The 17440-nt window shown below is 44.0% G+C and overlaps 1 protein-coding gene across 1 annotated transcript in view; it reads right to left on the minus strand.

Moving 5' to 3' along the window:
- The window catches only part of Ptprm (protein tyrosine phosphatase receptor type M), a 449915-nt gene that overhangs the window by 218307 nt on the left and 214168 nt on the right, over nt 1–17440 (minus strand). Inside the window, exons 9-10 of the mRNA XM_051190901.1 lie at nt 16673–16874; nt 13279–13381 (exon numbers count right to left, since the gene is read on the minus strand). Of these exons, the coding sequence (XP_051046858.1) occupies nt 13279–13381; nt 16673–16874 (305 nt within the window). The remainder of the gene's footprint in view (nt 1–13278; nt 13382–16672; nt 16875–17440) is intronic.

The following is a 17440-nucleotide window of genomic DNA, read 5'->3' on the forward strand; positions in this document are numbered from 1 at the left end:
TGTGACTTCTGAATCTGCAGCCAACCAACTGGCCACCTCTGGGAACACGACCACTGAACAGTCTCCATTACCTTCATAAAATGAGTGCTGCCATCTGCCTGCACACCCGTCTACGTAAAAATCCACTGTTTTAGAGCATCCGAGTGACGCTGTGCAGACTGATAGTCCCCAACATTACAGTGATGAAGTCCATTCCCACCAGTGACATAAACCAGAAAAAGGAGAAGGGTGGGAGTCAACTCTTCCTCACATAAATGCTTTCCCTCTGGGTCTTGTTAGGTACAAGATACCACCAAATCTGGCAGACCGCCTCAGTGATGGAGGCGATTAGAAGTACTTATCAAGCCGCATGTCAAAGCCAGGACACAGAGTCGAAGGCTGGAAGGCCAACCTGCATTTCTCTCTTCTCCTTCAACTTCCTACATCTATAAACAATTGCACACGCTGACCTGAACACATATGTGATGCTGATACATGGACACTGCCCTGGTAATGACACATGTAGCTAAGAGAATGTGGCAGGATGAACTCAGTATGCACAGTTCTTACCTGTTTTCCCCAGGGAAGCCAACCACCAGGTGATAGGCTCAAGGAACTTGAACCCAGTACCGACAGGCCACATATGGGTTCAGCCAACAGGCAATGGGGCGCACTGTGTGAGACACCTCAAAAAGCCACATGGCTGGGCCTTCAGAGGTGTGGGACCCTGATAGGCTCCAAGAAGGAGCTAACTGTGCAGACCCAGCATGCAATGCAACACAACTGTTTAGAGCTGATAAATTTCTCAGTGGTCTAACCCATATCCAATGGATACACAGGTCTGTTAGCTACAGTTTTCTGTCACTGGCTTAGCTTCCTTTGCCCAACTGGGATCCCCACACATTATTAGTCTTGATTATCGGAAGAGAGAGGACGTATCTTAGGCGTTCCGTTGTAGCGATGGAACGCCATGACCAAAAAGCAAGTTGGAGAGGAAATGGTATCTTTGTCTTATACTTCAGCATCGATGTTCATCACTGAAGGAAATCAGGACAGGAACTCAAACAGGGCAGGAGCTGATGCAGAGGACATAAAGGGATGCTGCTTCTTGACTTACTTCCCATGGCTTTCTCGTGGAACCCAGGACCAGCATTCCAGGGATAGCCCCACCCACGATGGACTGGGCCCTCCCCCATCCGTCACTAAATAAGAAAATGCCTTACAGCTGGATCTCAGTGAGGCATTTCCTCAGCTGAGGCTCCTTCCTGATGACTCTTGCTTCTGCCAAATTGACACACAAACCTGGCTGGTACGATTGACCCCTTGTCAACCTGACATACAAACCAAGCAAAACCAACATCCAGCAGTATAAATAACTCAATTTCCAATTATCTGGGATGCACTCACAATCTCCTGGACTCCTGGCAAAGGGCTCCGCCCTCTGCAGCACACACAGCTGCCTTCCCGGCTCTGGCTGGCCACTCTGCGGCTGCTGCTGGTCTTGGTGGTCATCTCATGGCACTGACTTCTCCAAAACACTGGGGTCTCTGCTGCAACTAGGCTGCACTTTCACCAACAGCCGCTCAGAGGCTCTTCACGGTGCCTCAGCTTCTCTGCACGACCCCTTCAGTCCTGGGCTATCAACTGCCACCGAGGCCGCTCCTTCACCAGTGGCCTCTCCTGGCCGCTCACAGTACCAAGCCCCAGCTGCTCTCCATGACCCCTTCATGCCTTCAGAATCAGTACCACCTGGGTGAGTCTTACACAATACCGAGTCAAGCTGCCAGCATGAGCTACAGCCATGGCCGCCTCTGGAAATTAGGTTCTCTGTGCTTTCAGAAAACATTTCCCAGAAGATTTCACCTCAGTGATACTGGTCTCTTAATTACTGCTAATTTCTTAGCTCCAGCCAACCAGCATCAAGTATCCCAGCAAAGCAAAATGTTGCTTTAGTAGTTCTGGTATCTTGTTAATCACAGCGGATTTTTCATCCCCAGTCAACCAGAACCACAGGATCTTCATTCAAAATCGCAAACAGCCCTGGCAGAGCCTTTAAACTCCCCTCTGAAACTTCACAAGCCAGGCCTCCACCTTCCACACTGCTCTTAACCTTGTAATCTTTCAAGCTCCTAAAGAACATCTCACAGAGCTACTAACACTCAATGGCTCCTTTAGCCGAAAGTTCCAAAGTCCTTCCACACTCCTCCCCAATCATGGCCAGGAGGTCTGTCACTCCTGGTACCAATTTGTCTTAGTTAAGGTTCTATCGCTGTGATTAAAAGTTGGAAAGGAAAAGGTTTATTTGGCTTACACTTCAGCATTGCTGTTCATCACTGAAGGAAGTCAGGATAGGAACTCAAGAACAGGGCAGGATCCTGGAGGCTGGAGCTGACGCAAAGGTCAAGGAGGATGCTGCTTACTGGCTTGCTTTCACACAGCTTGCTCAATCTTATGGAACCCAGGACCAGCAGCCCAGGGATGGCCCCACCCACCATGAGCTGGGCCGGTCTCAATGATCACTGATCGAGAAAATGCCTTACAGCTGGATCTCAGGGCGGCTTTTCCTCAGCTGAGGCTCCTTCCTCTCATGACTCTGGCTTGTGTCAAGTTGATACACAAAACCATCCAGGACAGGAAAGATGGATGCAGCAAGCATATCGGAATATCTTTCTATTCTATAGTGTTACCATTATTCTATTTTTTTTTTTTTTACTAGTTGAGTTGGTGGATGAAATTTTATTATAACTGTGTATGTAGGGGAAACATAATCCTTTCAGAGTCTGGTATTAGTCACAGTTTTAGGAGACCACTGAAGGACTTGGAACAGATATCTCTACTGCAGATAAGGGCCAAGGGCAAAGTGTAATACTAAATGACCCCTGCTCTGTAGCAGATGGCAATTATAGAGGACATTTAACCCAGTGTTGTCTTTAACAAACAGCATTGAGACAGTTTCTCCTTTTCCTTAAACAGCTTTTGTTGAGGACTGAGATGGTAAATTGGGCTGGACTTTGATCTGATTCTACCAGTCCTAGAGTCTGAGGCTTTAAATTAATGTGAGGGATTCCTCTGCTTTTCTATGAAAACAGGAAGGGATGGGTGGATTTCTGATGTTTATTGTATACATGTAAAAAATTTATCAACAACCAAAATCATTACTTACTCCACAAAGGGGCTCTCGACTCAACAGGGTGGATTCTACCACTGTTCTCCGTTAGAGGCAGCCTTTCCAGTTCATTTGTTATGTGTATGACATAACATCCAGGGTCTCCATTTACAAGAAACTCCTGGAAGCATCCTGTACAAGACGAAGCAGAGCTCCAAAGACACGGCTGGAGAAAAAGTCTCTGAAATCTGTCCACCTGATGTCTGACGGACGACCCTCAGTCCCAGCTTTCCTGTCTTATTAACATGTTACAGGCTCAGAGGACACGCATCAGTCTACTCAAATGGCAGCAAGGTGATGCTGGCTTCATCAGTTATGGGCCAATGGATGCTTGCTGACATCGCTCACTTGTCCTGCCGGAGACACGCGTGTGAACCAGCTGCCCTGAGCACTATTTCCCCTTGTTCCGACAAAGTCATTACTTTAAAAAAAAAACACAGCACCTTAAGTACTGCATGGAGCCCTCTCTCTTTTATCAGATCAAGGGATTTATCATATATATATATATGGGGTACTTTCCAGAGCCGGTTCCACCATGTGGTACCAAACTCAGGCGGTAAGTATGTGAGACGGTTCCCCTCTGACTCACCCACAGCACCTCCTCTTTTATTGAGACAGTGTCTAGTGAATCTCAGGATAGCCTCAAACTCTGTATGAAGGTCAAGATGGAGATGAACTGTAAGTGCAATCATATGATAATGATGTGTTCATGGTGTGCATGTGTGCACACGCGTGTGTATGTATGTATGTGCACATGTGTGTGCTCGCGAGTGTGTGTGTGTGTGTGGTGGGTTTTTGTGTGTTTGATGAACACCTACATGGACATGAATAAAATCAGGTTTTTTTTTCCCCAGGCAACAGTTTAATGGAGGTTAGATGCACATTTGACAATTAAACAACCATTTAGTGGTCTCCCCTTTTAGCCAGCTGGCTAACTTACATCAAACTCTCCTCTCCAGATACATCGTCCTGTAAATGGCTACCATCTACTCACCTCTGGAAATATTAAAGAAAGAATTAAGTTGACTGGAGCAATTTCAAACCCCAAATGCCTTTTCATCCTTGGTCCACAAGACACATTAGATTTCCAAGCGGCCAGGCCTCAAATCTATTTGCTCTTTAATAATTTAAGAACTCATAGGTCAAACAGCTCCTTTCTATTCCCCTTTATCAAAGTCTTAGGTGCTAATGAAAAACAGTCAAGTCCTCTTGGCTGCCAAACTGCCTCATACTTCAGTCCCTTGCTGGGAATTAACATGTCATTAGTCCCCAGGTCAATGGTACCTTGACCACGCTAGTGTATTTTCTGTTTGTATGAATAATATCAAGTTGCTTATGAGTTTCATAAAATCTTTCCATCCCTCATCATCATCTTGAGTCTAGCTTTGGAAATGTCACTGTTGAAATGGGTTTGCTAAAAAAGATTAAAGACAGCAAATTCTCAAGGCTAGAAAGCCGATCAGAAGTTTCTAGGCTCAGCGAGCTGAATTAAAATTCTATTATCCTTTTAATGTATTACTCAGTTTCCTTTTGTTTATTAAAGTCACAGCATTCCTAGCCCTGTGCATCCTGGAATTCAAAGTAACTAGCAAAAGCCTCCAAAAGTATTTGCAATATTAAAGTGCAACCCTCGGTGAAATCAATCTGGCAGATATGACATCACTGCTTCAGAACTAACCAACGGAGAGAGATTTAATTTAAAATTTAATTTATGCCAGGCTTTTCTGTAACAAAACTCTAAGACCTTCACAGGGAGGAGAAATCTGCATTTATATAGAATATCACATGGAATATAAGCCAGGGAAGAATATCTGAGCATCTTTCACATGCTTCCTTAAGACGGAGAGTTCAAATGACACATGATGTTTTCAGCTGTCCCCTAACTGCAAGGCCTCTCAGAGGCAGCTCGCCATAGCCTTGGATTTGGCTTCAGATTTTTGACCCAATTCATTCCACAAACACTTGGTTCTGAGTCTGTCTTTCTTATTCATTGATTCTATTTCTTAAAGCATCAAACATTAGGATTGACAGGACCATGCAATAGAAGGAGGGATCCAGAGGACAGGGGTCAGAGAGACGTCATGCCCCTTTCTTTCATTGTGGCCTTGGCCAATTCCTTAAAAAGACAACACTAATCATTTCAGAGGCTGACTGACACCATTCTTGGGGCGTCCAGTAGTGATTTTGCCTTCATTTGGGGCACAAAGCACATAGTCTGTATGTATAAAAAGAGGCTGGGGCAAAGGCACGGTGGTTAAATGTTCTTGGTATTCTTGCAGGGGACCCGAGTTCAGTTCCCAGCACCCACAGGGCTGTATTACAACCGACCCTAATTCCAGCGTCAGGGGACCTACATGCACACTCACACATACTCTCTCTCACACACATGTGCAAACACACATACACACGCTCACACACACAGCCATATACACACAGTTTTCCGTGTTTTAAAAAGGGGCGATTGTATCAATAGATTCCTGGAGTCTAATGTTTTATTATCCAAACAACAAGCAGACCATACATAATAAGTAGATAATGTATGATTTGGGTTTGTTGCCATGCAACATCAAAAAAAAATTAGATCCTTCCCATTTTTTTTGCTCAGGTATAACCTTCTCCTAAATACAGTAATGAACAAGAATAATCCCAACCTGGTAAGATGTAGTGAGGGGTTTTAAAAGTATTTCACCAGTTTGAACCGAGGAAATGGGTCACTGTAACTAGGGTATTCCTTGGTCCTTCAAGCAGAATGGCTGTCCGGAGCCATTGATGGAGCATTGGGCTGGCCATCGGATGAGAGTAATACCCAATAGGTAGCTTTATAGAGACAGTGGAAGGTAAGTAGCATCAGGCCCTGAAGTTTTATAATCTCTGTTAGCAATACTAATTTCTCTTTTTCCTGATGGGATCACAAGCCTGGCCCTGGTTTGCTGTGGGAGATTTGTAGACCTCTACATGCATATTTTATGGTCTCTGGGCCATAACTCATTACAAGGAGTTTCCCTGGCGTTAGTAAAGTCACTTGTGCTCTGTGTCTGAGTACGCACACTCGCACAAGCTTGCAGTCCAATGCCCTGCTGTTCTGCGGGTTTGTGATAAGATCTGCTGTAATAAAATATTAATTACAGCTAAAAGGTTGGATGAAGACTATGAACTCAATTACAGACACATATTGTGAACAAAGGGCAGGGTAAAGAAATCCTGTAGTCATGAAAGTTTCAGATAAAGATAATTTAAAAAAGCGCATTAGACTCAGGCTGCGGAGCTATGTAAAGGCCACCTGTCCTCAGTCTTCACAACAGGCGCTGCATTCTGAATAAATGAGCAGTCGATGGAACATCTTTTGGAGCGGCTTCTGGTGCTTTGGACAGCAAAGACATCTTCCTTTGCATTTCCTGTGTTAGCTAAGCTTATCTTAATTCAATCATTGTGACTCCAGAACAAGATGTGATTATAAAAATTAAAATTCAAGGTCAGCTGCCACAGTGAACATCACTGAACACGACCAGTGACATGTACAGAGGAGGGTGGAGAAAACACTATGGAAGACACACCAAGTGAAGCTGAGATCTTCCTGAATCTGAAATTATTAAAAAAGTTTTGAATTTCATAGCATCTTGGATTTCAGGGTTGTTCAACCAGTAGTCTCAACACATAGCCCTAAACTTGCTCAGATTTGAAAGCTGAAACCTTCCTAGTCCTAAATGTTTTAAATAAGGATCACTCACCCAGCAACTTCACTCTCTCAATTTAGATTCTTTACTCTTTTGGGTCAGATGAGCTGACATCCAGATGTGCTCACCAAGGGAGGAGATGCACCCGAAAGGTGCACTCTATCCCCGAGGATAGAGTGAGGTCACTAGCTACAGGAAAATGGTTCCAACTTTGTCACTAAATCACCAGTTGCCTATGGCGTTCCTCCTGAGCCTGGGCATTTCATTATTCCTAGCACAAAACTGGACAAAATGTGATGTCAATAAACGAGATGGGAACTCACGTCCTGCCATCTTTTCTAGAGTAGGGCCTAGAGTAGGGCCTTCATAGTATACAGCATTCGTTGCCAGGCTCTGGGAAAGACGACAAAGGAATTAGGACTAGATAAAACCAGAAGGAACTATTACACAAGAATCTGAAAAGGGTTTGTGTGTAGTTCAAAGTGAGAGGGCCCACAGTGGCATCAATGTTTACATCGAAGTATCAAGTGCATTGAAGAAGTGTGACAAAACCAAGTGTCTAGTCATTGTATGTGTTGATAACACTCAAAGGACTACTGGTACATTCTCTATGTCTCCAAAATTCTGATAAAAATAAAATGAACACAACATAAGTGGCCATGATGGCACACAACTATAACCTTAGCTGCTCAAGAGACTGAGGTAGGAGGATCTCTTGAACACAGGATTTAGAGGATAGCCTAGGGAACACAACTAGGACCTGGCTCAACAAATTAACAAATCAGCCAGCCAGGAGCAAACACAGCATCCAAAGTCTTGGGGTAGCAAACGTATTCTCCGTTGACATAGGTCATTCCTGTGCCTCTGTCAGTTCGGCAGATGGAAAGTGGTGGCTAGGCCCTACTCTAGGTTTGCTCTAAGAGACCTACATTTACCTGAGGAAGCCCTCAAAGCGACGATGGTTTCCACATTCAGTTCTTATAGTGCCTACACTGTAGGGCGTGAAACCCAGATAAAATTCACTCAAGCTGCCCAAGTCTAACAGACAGAGAGGATTTGGGGAAAGGTAGTGGAAACCCTGCTTTCGTGCGTGTGCTCTGGGCTGGCTTCCCATTTTCTCTCTGAAGCATTGCAGGTAAACTGGGAATCACTCCAGCCTGCATATTAACTCCTAAGGTCTACAATTTCTCATAATTTAGCATACGGTTCAATGTCCATTCAGATTCTAAAGGCCAATTCAAAACACTGTGTGTCTTGGAGACTTGTGGTGTGAGGGAGGCCCTGGCAAAAATCCAGGAGCTTGGATCTGATACACAGACCCCCCCACATGAAAGATCACATAGAGGAAAAGGAATTTTGAAAAGGGAAATGGTTGCGGCATATCCTTATGTACAAAGCCATGATTAGATAAGGGTTGGAGGCAAAGGTAATTTAAATTTCATTGTACAAATGCCACAACATAACATTGTTATTATAATTGCTAATTATTATCATTATTATTAATTATTGTTGTTGTTTCTATTATCTCTTCCCTGCCATTTTTAAAGCTTCCTACAAAGGATTCTTAAAGAACAAACTGTTTCCCAAATGGATTTTCAAAAAAGTGACTGACAGGGTCATCCAAAAAAGCATCATTAATTAAAAAAAAAAAATGGCCTTTGACCCCTGGCAGCACACAGGATTCCAGAATCTCATCTTTAATATAAGTAAACTCCCTAAACATGCATGGAGGGAGGCAGTGGGTAGTGAGGGATCTGTCAGTTTCTGATCACACACGGAGGAGATTGGGCTATGGTGAATGATCAAACAAGAGACTTCTGGCATCTGAAAGATGAGGGTTAAGGAGAGATGGCTTTTAGATCTTTGTGCATATCTGCATCCCGATGAGCAAACTGATAGGAAGGTGGATTCCATTCAGGAATCCTCTTAGCCAGAGACAGAGCCTTTCTACAGGTTTACATGATGACCCAGTCTGACCTCCAGGGGCAAAGTTCATGGCAGTGACATGAATGCACGCATCCCTCCAAGTCACAGGGATCTATCTTCCAGCAAACACAGACTTGGTAAGTGTCTCCTGTGTGGAATGAGTGTGCAGGAGAGTGTAGCCACAGCTGAGTCTGAGTGTCAGCCCTGTTGACTCAGCAAGAGAACACAATCAGACAGGCACACCTATGTGAGTCAGTTGTAAGAACTAAAACACATTCTCAAATCACTACTTAACTGGCTCTTCATACCTAGAGATTGACTGAAAATGAATGAAAGGACAGTGTAGGGAATGGATCTGAACATAATTAGGAAGAGGTGTCCCAATGGGATGGGATTCACAAATGTCCATCTTCAAGAAGCTGGGAAGTGTATCACTGTCCTGTCGGAAACAGCGTGAACACCAGCTGCTGCCGAGGAGTCGCTCTTCCCAGGCACGCCTCATCCGGAGATTACTGTCCCACAGAGGCTTCACAGCTGAGTTTAGCACCTGAGTTCAGCAGGTGACCGCATGCTTGGGGAGGAAACAGGAGAGGTGACTGCCTCTTCTTAAGAGCTGTTATATACAGATGAGTCAGGGAATCAAGTCCCAGTCACTTCTTGTCCATGCACAAAGATCACCAGCCATCAAATGTTAAGATGCAGCATAGAAATGAGAGCCACAGGAGTTGTCTTTTTGTATTCATAATTTTGCTGATGGACACAACTGTCAGATGTTCAAATTTTATGTAAGACTCTATTTTCCATGATTTTTGGGTTTGAATAAAATGAGACAGAAGAGAGGCTAGAGGACGAGGGCCCATCCAAATGGCCGGCTAGTATTGTTGCGAAGTATCAGAGAAGACACAAACACTGGGCAGCAGTAGGTATGGACAGACTGTTTGAAGTACTTTACAACACACTGGCTGGCTCAGCCCTCAGAAGAACCCGTATGCTGACACTTTCACATTCACCAAAAAGATGGTGTTCATGGAATGGAAGATTACTTCAGAGTCATGGGCAAGAGACAGACAAATGGGCTACTCCGGCCATAAAACTGCTTTAAAAACACCTTGATTATACTTCACAATCTGCATGTTTTCAACCATCATCACCTGCCAGTCAACAACACCATTTCTAACATAGGAAGCTTCTTCAAGTGAGGTGCCTGCCTGTCTTCTGTCTCTCACAGATACTTGCCATGCCATGGCTCTCTTCTCCGAGGTGACCTGGGCTCACAGGTATGCTCGTGCTAACTCTCCCTACTAGACACCAATGTCTGCTAACTAGCTGGGGACATGCAGACCAAGTCAGAGAAACGTCCTACATGTGCCAACATCAAACCAGTTTTAGGAAGTGTGACATGCTTTCTGAATTCCTTCACTGCCTACTTTCCCTCAACATGAACACATGCAGGCATAAACACACACACACACACACACACACACACACACACACACACACACACACACACACACGTATACATACATACCATCACCAAGCATTCTTGTTAGCACCAGAAAACTGTAACCATTTACATACAACTCATCCTTTACTTAGTTGCTTCCATTCTGCCAAATTTCAAGGGTTTTCTCTACTGGGTTGTGTTTATACAGAATGAAGGATGGAGAGAAGGCAGAAACAAGACAACTCTAATCAAGTAAAAGAAAATTAAGCCCTTCCCTGTTCTGTTGAGGAACTAACTGAATCCATATAAAGACATTTAAATTCTTTCCCTGGTGCTAGCTTACTGGCTGGAATGATGGGATTTTTGTTCTTCTTAGCCATCTCTGGATTTAAAAAATTTTACATGACAGAGATGGTGTGTTGGTCAATAAAAAGACAACAATTATTTACATGGAGAGCTCTGTGAAATTTCAGCAATCTGTCTTACACAAGCTGAGTGTGGACTCATTATACCAAGAACTCACTTGGGGAAGTATACAAACGAAGGACAAATGAATCCCAACACCGATGAATATGGATCAAAAAAAAAAAAAATAAAATCGATGGAAAGATGCGTTTTGGAAATCACTGGGTGATAGTATTTTTTTTTTTTTTGAACACACAATACTGTTCAGAACCCAGGAAGGCAAACAGATGTTTCCCCCCTTTCTCGCTTCGTTCTAGCTTTTGTTTTATAATTTGAGAGGCGATTTTTGTATGGCAGTTTGGTGATTTCATGTGCGCTTTGCAAATTTCCAGATGTGCTCAGTGCTTTAGTCTACACAATGGCTTTCTATTGCAGGTCCATATGATTTCTCAATCAGAGTTCTTATCTTTCTAAACATTAAAGGAAATTGAGAGCTTAACAAACCCTATTCATTTTAAGGGAACTGTGGAAATTTCCTTCCAAAGCAGCCTTGGCTGCTATATGGGTCTTCTATCTTTTCAATGGATAATCAGGCCACTACGTTGTTCCGTACAGTGAGTCTCCCCAAGGGAACATTTGCTGTTATGAAAGGATGAAGAATAAAACCGTGACAGGTGAGGCTGTGATCGTTTCCTCTCTCAAATGTGTACGAGGCAATCTGTCCATTTGAAAACAGGATGCTTCTGGTCCATTTGGGGAGAAGATTTGGGGTTTCACGGTGGGCAGAGCACTTTTGAACTTGAAGATTTTGTGGCCATCGTCGAAACTCAAACCTTCTCATATTTAAGTGAGATGGATTTCATGAAGTTGACATCAAGGTCTGTGGGATAAGCTCTGTGCGTTAGACTCTGACAAGCATTTAATTGTGTGTGTGCATGCGTGCATGTGTGAGTGCATGCGTGTGTTAACAGACATAAGAACAGAAGGCATAAGCTTATCTAGAACTAACCATTAAGGTCTCCAGAAGCAGAACAAGAGTATAAAGATAAAGAATGAAACAAGAACTTGGTGAAGAAAGTAATAAACAATGGGAAAGAAAAAGACAGAAGGATCAAAGAGAAGCTACTTCAAAACACAGATTTGATGTGGACGGGAATCTGAGAAGTCCGGGGGTAGAAAAGGTAACATCAGGGAATGGGCAAGGGGCTCTGTAGGACACAAGAGGTCACCAATGCTGGTTCGAGGCCCCTTAGCTTAGCATATTTGCTTCCTTCCATTTGTTGGCATGAACCTTGTTGACCACTGACTCTCTTGCTTTGATACCTTGCAGAAATAACAACAGCGTGCTCGTTACAGCTGAGTCTGGGAAAAAAATCACTAGTTTGGTCAGAAAATAAGAGATGCCCCGAGGCTGCTGTCAGAGCATACATTTTCATTTATTGAATGCATGTTTTTGAAATGAAAACTGCCTGACCCATGGCTATAGGAACATGCGTGTCCTGGACAGCACCCATGAATGTGCTCTTTGGGCCTAGCATACTATCAGGCCTCTACACTGTACAAAAATCAGCTCTGGCGGCCACAGACTGTCAAGTCACCCTCCCTGGTGGTGGCGACAGCGTAAACACGGAGAAGAGTTGTCTGCATTCACTGTCCTAGCTCATGCTCCTTTGAATTAACACAAACTCCTCAAAGAGGGACTGTGACAGTAACTCAACACCAGTTGTTCTTACAGAATTCTCTAGCTGTCCTGAATGTAGACTCCCAAATTCTACCCTGATCGACCAATACTACTCTCTGGTGATTTTTGCCTCCACGAACCTAGACCTATGTGTGTGTGTTGCCAAGCAAGAAGGAAGGCTAGCCACTTGCCATGTAACATGGAAGTAGAAACGTGATCGTGTGTAGTCAGGTTTTAAAAGTCTCGTCAGAGCAATTTCTCCAGAAGGAGCCCAGAGACAAAGTGCACACAGCCTGTACAATGGATGGAGATGCTTCCATGGGTGTATCTTACCCACAATGAGGGGTGAGAGGAACGGCATCTGTTCAGATGGGCAAGGGTAAAATAGCCAAATGCTGGAACAAGAATAAACTACAACTATAGAGACTAGTGATCTCAGGATGGGTCTGCTCCTGGAATTATTTTGTATTCTTCATAGGAAAATACCTTTTTTAGTCATTTACTGCGAGGGTCCTGCTTTGTAGTTTCTTATTTACATAACCCATACTGGAATGAGTGATTGGCCTAGGTTTTTTTGATAATCTTAATTTCAAATAAAGATTTCATAATTTTTTTTCTAATTTCCTTTCCTTAAAAAAAAACGTACATTAAATATACACTTGAGAAACTGGTCAGTTTAAAAACATTTTTTAAAAAAGCCCAGCCTATTTGAAGCCCAGGAAGACATGTCCTCTGCCCCAGGGTACCTTAACTGCAGCAGGCAGTTATGCGCTGAGAGTCAAGCCACTTGACTACAGGGACTAGAACTTTCCCCCATCATCCAAGGAAGAACCCTCTGTTTTGGAGGACATGGTGCTTATATACCCTTCCACGGAGGCCCCTTCATCTTCCTGCGTCATGTACTTTAAGGAGAGCGAAAGAAGAAACGGCAAGGAAATCCCTAGGAAACACTGGCTGTGGCTCCCTTCCCCTGAAGTCTGCACGGCCCTCCCTCTGCCCTTACCTGACAGGCGCCCCCCTGCTTTGGGCAGGTTTCAACATCACCGTCACCGTATTGTCAGTCTGATTCAAGGGTGTCTCAAATTCATACGCTGGCATGGATGGTGCTAGGAAAAAGGGATTAGACGGGAGACCTGTTATTTCTCGTTTATCTCCTGAGGGACTTTCTACCTCTTTTTCAAAGGACACAGACCAAAGCATAGCTACCAACCAACCACACCCAAGGTTCACATACACGTGTTCCAGACACAAAATAACAGGGCTGTTTGCTCAAGTCAATCAACCTCTGCCATCCTGAGCTGAGGGCAGGGAGACGCAGAAGGGGCCCAAGTTCTCCATTTCTGCTCTGCCTATCTGCTCGAAGGATGTGTTTGACCACACACCATGTTAGCAAATGTGTCCTGTGGTGGGAATAGAGATTGTGCCTTTTCGAAGTAGTTACCAGCAGCATAAAACTGAATGCCACGGTTCTGCTGGTGTTTGTGTGTGTGTGTGTGTGTGTGTGTGTGTGTGTGTGTGTGTGTATATATACATACATACATACATACATACATACATACATACATACATATATGCTAAAGACCCAGCCAAGGGTTTGAAGAGGATTCTGGGAGCCAGAAAGAACTGTTGTAGTGGATTAGCCATGACTTGTGAACTCTTGGGGAAACCAGGGCAGAGGGAAACACATAAGAAATGAATGGGGAGCAAACAGCTTGGCTTTGGCTTTCTCTCATGTCTCCTCATCTTCAGTTCACGGTGTAGGCCCCTTCAATCTCGGGGCGGAGTGCTTGCCTGTCACACACAAAGTACCAAGTTCAACCCCAGCGTCATACGCATAGGGCACACTGATACAGACAGCGGCAAGAGGGTCACGGCCACCCTCAGCTACATAGTGAACTTGAGGCCAGCCTGGGCTACATAAGACTTTGAATTAAAAAAAAAAAAAAAAAAAAAAAAAAAAAAAAAAGGGAAAGGAAAAGAAAATTCATCAATCCTCTCCGAAGCTTTAGTGTAGGCATCTCTTAAAACAGGGGCAGCTAACTGTGTCAGTTCAAAGAGGCAGGCCTCCACATAGTCTACAACTTGAGTTCTCCAACCAGAAAAATATTTAAAAGGGGTTTTATCTTTATTCTTGCGAGCTTTATACTTTATACAATGAAACATGGTCATATTCCCCCTCTCCAACTCCCCACAAAACCTCCCCAACTTTATGTCCCCTCCCTCCCTCCTTTGTAAGGGTGAGGTCTACTGGAGCACAGGAAATAAATACTCCCTTCCCGTCTCTTCTTGCCTGAGCTCAGCTCTTGCACTGTTTGACGAGTCCGACCCCGAAACCCTGGGCTTAAGCAATCCCACCAGGCCCTCCCAAGTAGCTGGGACCCAAGCAAAGTAATGTGGTTTTAATGCCATAAAAAGTCCAATGATTACTTTCGATGAGCATGTATGAGGTGGCAAGCGTCTTTGCTTTGCAATAGAATTATATGAACTCAAGGTGGCCAGACTCATATTTATTGTTATTTTTATATAATATGTGGGAAAACTTAATTATTTTTCTAATGGAACTCCCCCTTTATGGTAATACTCACAGAAATGGGCTCTCTACTGGGAAAAATGATGGACCTTACTCGGAAGTAATACACAATGGCATACATTTCTTCTTTGAGTCAGCATGGGAAATGCATAGAATACATAGTATCATACGAATAGGGCTATATTCACTTAAGATCAGAGGAAATATATGAAAAACCATCCCGGTATGCAGGCTTTTCTATCCAATACCAATAGCAGTCCTATGAACATATTTGCCCATCTGTGTCATTATTAACCTCCCAAAGAAAACTTATTTTCAAACCCTGTATTGTCCCTACGGCCTAATGATGTATATTGAAACTTGAGTCAAATTTGTGCACACCAAAACCTCATGACCTATGAAATATCCCTTAAGTTATAATTTCTTTTTTTTTTTTTTGTTCTTTAAATTGTACTTACTTTTATTTTATGTGCATTAGTGTTTTGCCACGGGCACCGGGTCCCCTGAAACTGGAGTTACAGACCATTGTGAGCTGTCATGTGGGTGCTGGGGATTGAACCTGGGTCCTCTGAAGAGCAGCAGTCAGTGCTCTTAACTGCTGAGACATCTCTTTAGCCCCAAATTATAATTTTGTAAAAAAAAAAAATCCTTTCCCTCCATGCCAACTAGAACATTTAAAATACACCAATTTTGGACGCTGATTTCCTTCTGTTTCAAAAGAGACCTTCTACAAAGCCAAGGATGAAGGGGTGTGAACACAGGAACCGTGCTGAACATTACCGGCCCTTGCAGCTAGTTAATTTGTCCCTTGTCCCCTGTTGCTGTTATTGTTTGGATATAAAACAGTCACCAGGAGGATGAGATGTTGCACTACCAAGTCCCGAGTAGATCAGGAGCCTGCAAATCTCATCAAAGGATGAAGTGTCTGACAAGTTCAAACCTGAACGGACTCTCAGGAGGCAGCTGTCAGTCTTGCAGGACTGACGAGACACAGAGGGAGAGGTTTTGGAGGGTACTTTTTTTTTTTTTTCTGGCACCTTCTCTTTATTCTCTCTGCTTCTCAGTCACCAAGAGCTGCGTAGCTATTTTCTATCACACACTTCTCACGATGTGCAGTGTCTTCTCAGACCCAGAGCGATGAGGGCAGCCTACCATGACCTGAGACCTCCAAACTGCGAGCTAGAACAAAGTTCTCCTCTTTCAAGTTGCTAGCTCTCCTCTCTCTCCCCAGTACTTTGTCAGAAGGATGACTAACAAAACACACTACAAAGAGTTCAAGCCAAACCCCAAATGTTTTGCTGCTCTTAGCCAAGGGAGGGAGAAAAAAGAAAGCGCTCACGGAATTCTGTTTATCGTGGCTACACATCCCACACCAGATGGCAGTTTCATTCCCTGTTGGGTGATATGACTGGGTCTGTGAAAAGCTGCAGCCCCCGAGTGGAGCGTCTGATGCCATGTACGTCATCTCTATGCGGGATGGAAAACAAGTAACAATGCAGATCTTAGGGACAGCAGCTAAGTTCGAGGTTTATGTCAGAGTCTCTCCAACACTGCTGCTCTGGTGACCCAGGAGAGCCAAGGGGACTAGAGGACCTCAGCAGAACCTTCTGCTTTATAACCAAGTCCTTCAAGGCAAACTGCTAAAACCCTGGCCAAGTGCTACTACAGGAGGGCCACGCCCTCAGATGCTAAATACACACAGCATTTCATTTTAGCCTCCGAGTCTTTTTTAGGCACCAAGAGTTGTGATAATAAAATTTATCATTATGTTTTATCGTCGCAACCCTGACAGTAGCAATGAAAAGGCGCGAGCCTCCACTTCTGATGAAATTCTGATGAAAGGCATTAGCTCGTCCGTGTGTAATACCTGATATTTTGGTGGTGAACCTGTTTGTTGCTGGAGGCCCGAACCCCTTCGCTGTGCTGGCTCTGATGGTGAAGGAGTATGTGGTCCCGGGGTGCAGACCAAAGAACAGAAAATGGGTTTCATTTCCAAGTTTGGAAACTCTTCCACTTTGGTTGGATAAGTCTACTTCTGGGTCAAAGGAGCTGACTGCTTTGTAGGTGATCTGTAAAGGAATAAGAACATGGTGGTTACTCCGGAGAAGGCAGACGTCAATCTCATCTTTATCTCACAAGCCTTCTGGTGGGAGAACTGTCGGAGTTGTGATGAAATCTTTGCTAGATGCTTCCAACCTTGAGTCTAGTGAAGACACGTGGGAACTCAGCCCGAGCTTCTGAGTTGTTACCTCTCTAGAGGGAGGGACTTAAAGCCAGTAGGTTGAGGATGTGAAGGATGGGTTCATTATGATCTGACACTGCGAAATTGTTTGGTTTTGATGTGTCCTACAAGCTGATTTAGAAGAAAAAAAATCCAATTTGGCAATTGAATCAGACTGATAGACACTGGCAAGAATAGAGGCCTCATCTCTAATCTTTGGCCATTATCTGATTTGGCCATGAATGGGATACTTGTATTTCGCAAACAAGGCCACATTGAGTATTTCCGTCCATGTGGCTGACAATGTCTGCTCCAAAAATAAATCTGAGACCCATGCCAGTAAGTCTTGGTGTTGCAAATGAACAGCTATCATGGGTCAGAGCCATTGACATCTTTCAGGGCAATACTGTCCAA

Source organism: Phodopus roborovskii, unplaced genomic scaffold, assembly GCF_943737965.1.
Source record: "Phodopus roborovskii unplaced genomic scaffold, PHOROB, whole genome shotgun sequence".
In the NCBI taxonomy this organism is placed as follows: domain Eukaryota; kingdom Metazoa; phylum Chordata; class Mammalia; order Rodentia; family Cricetidae; genus Phodopus; species Phodopus roborovskii.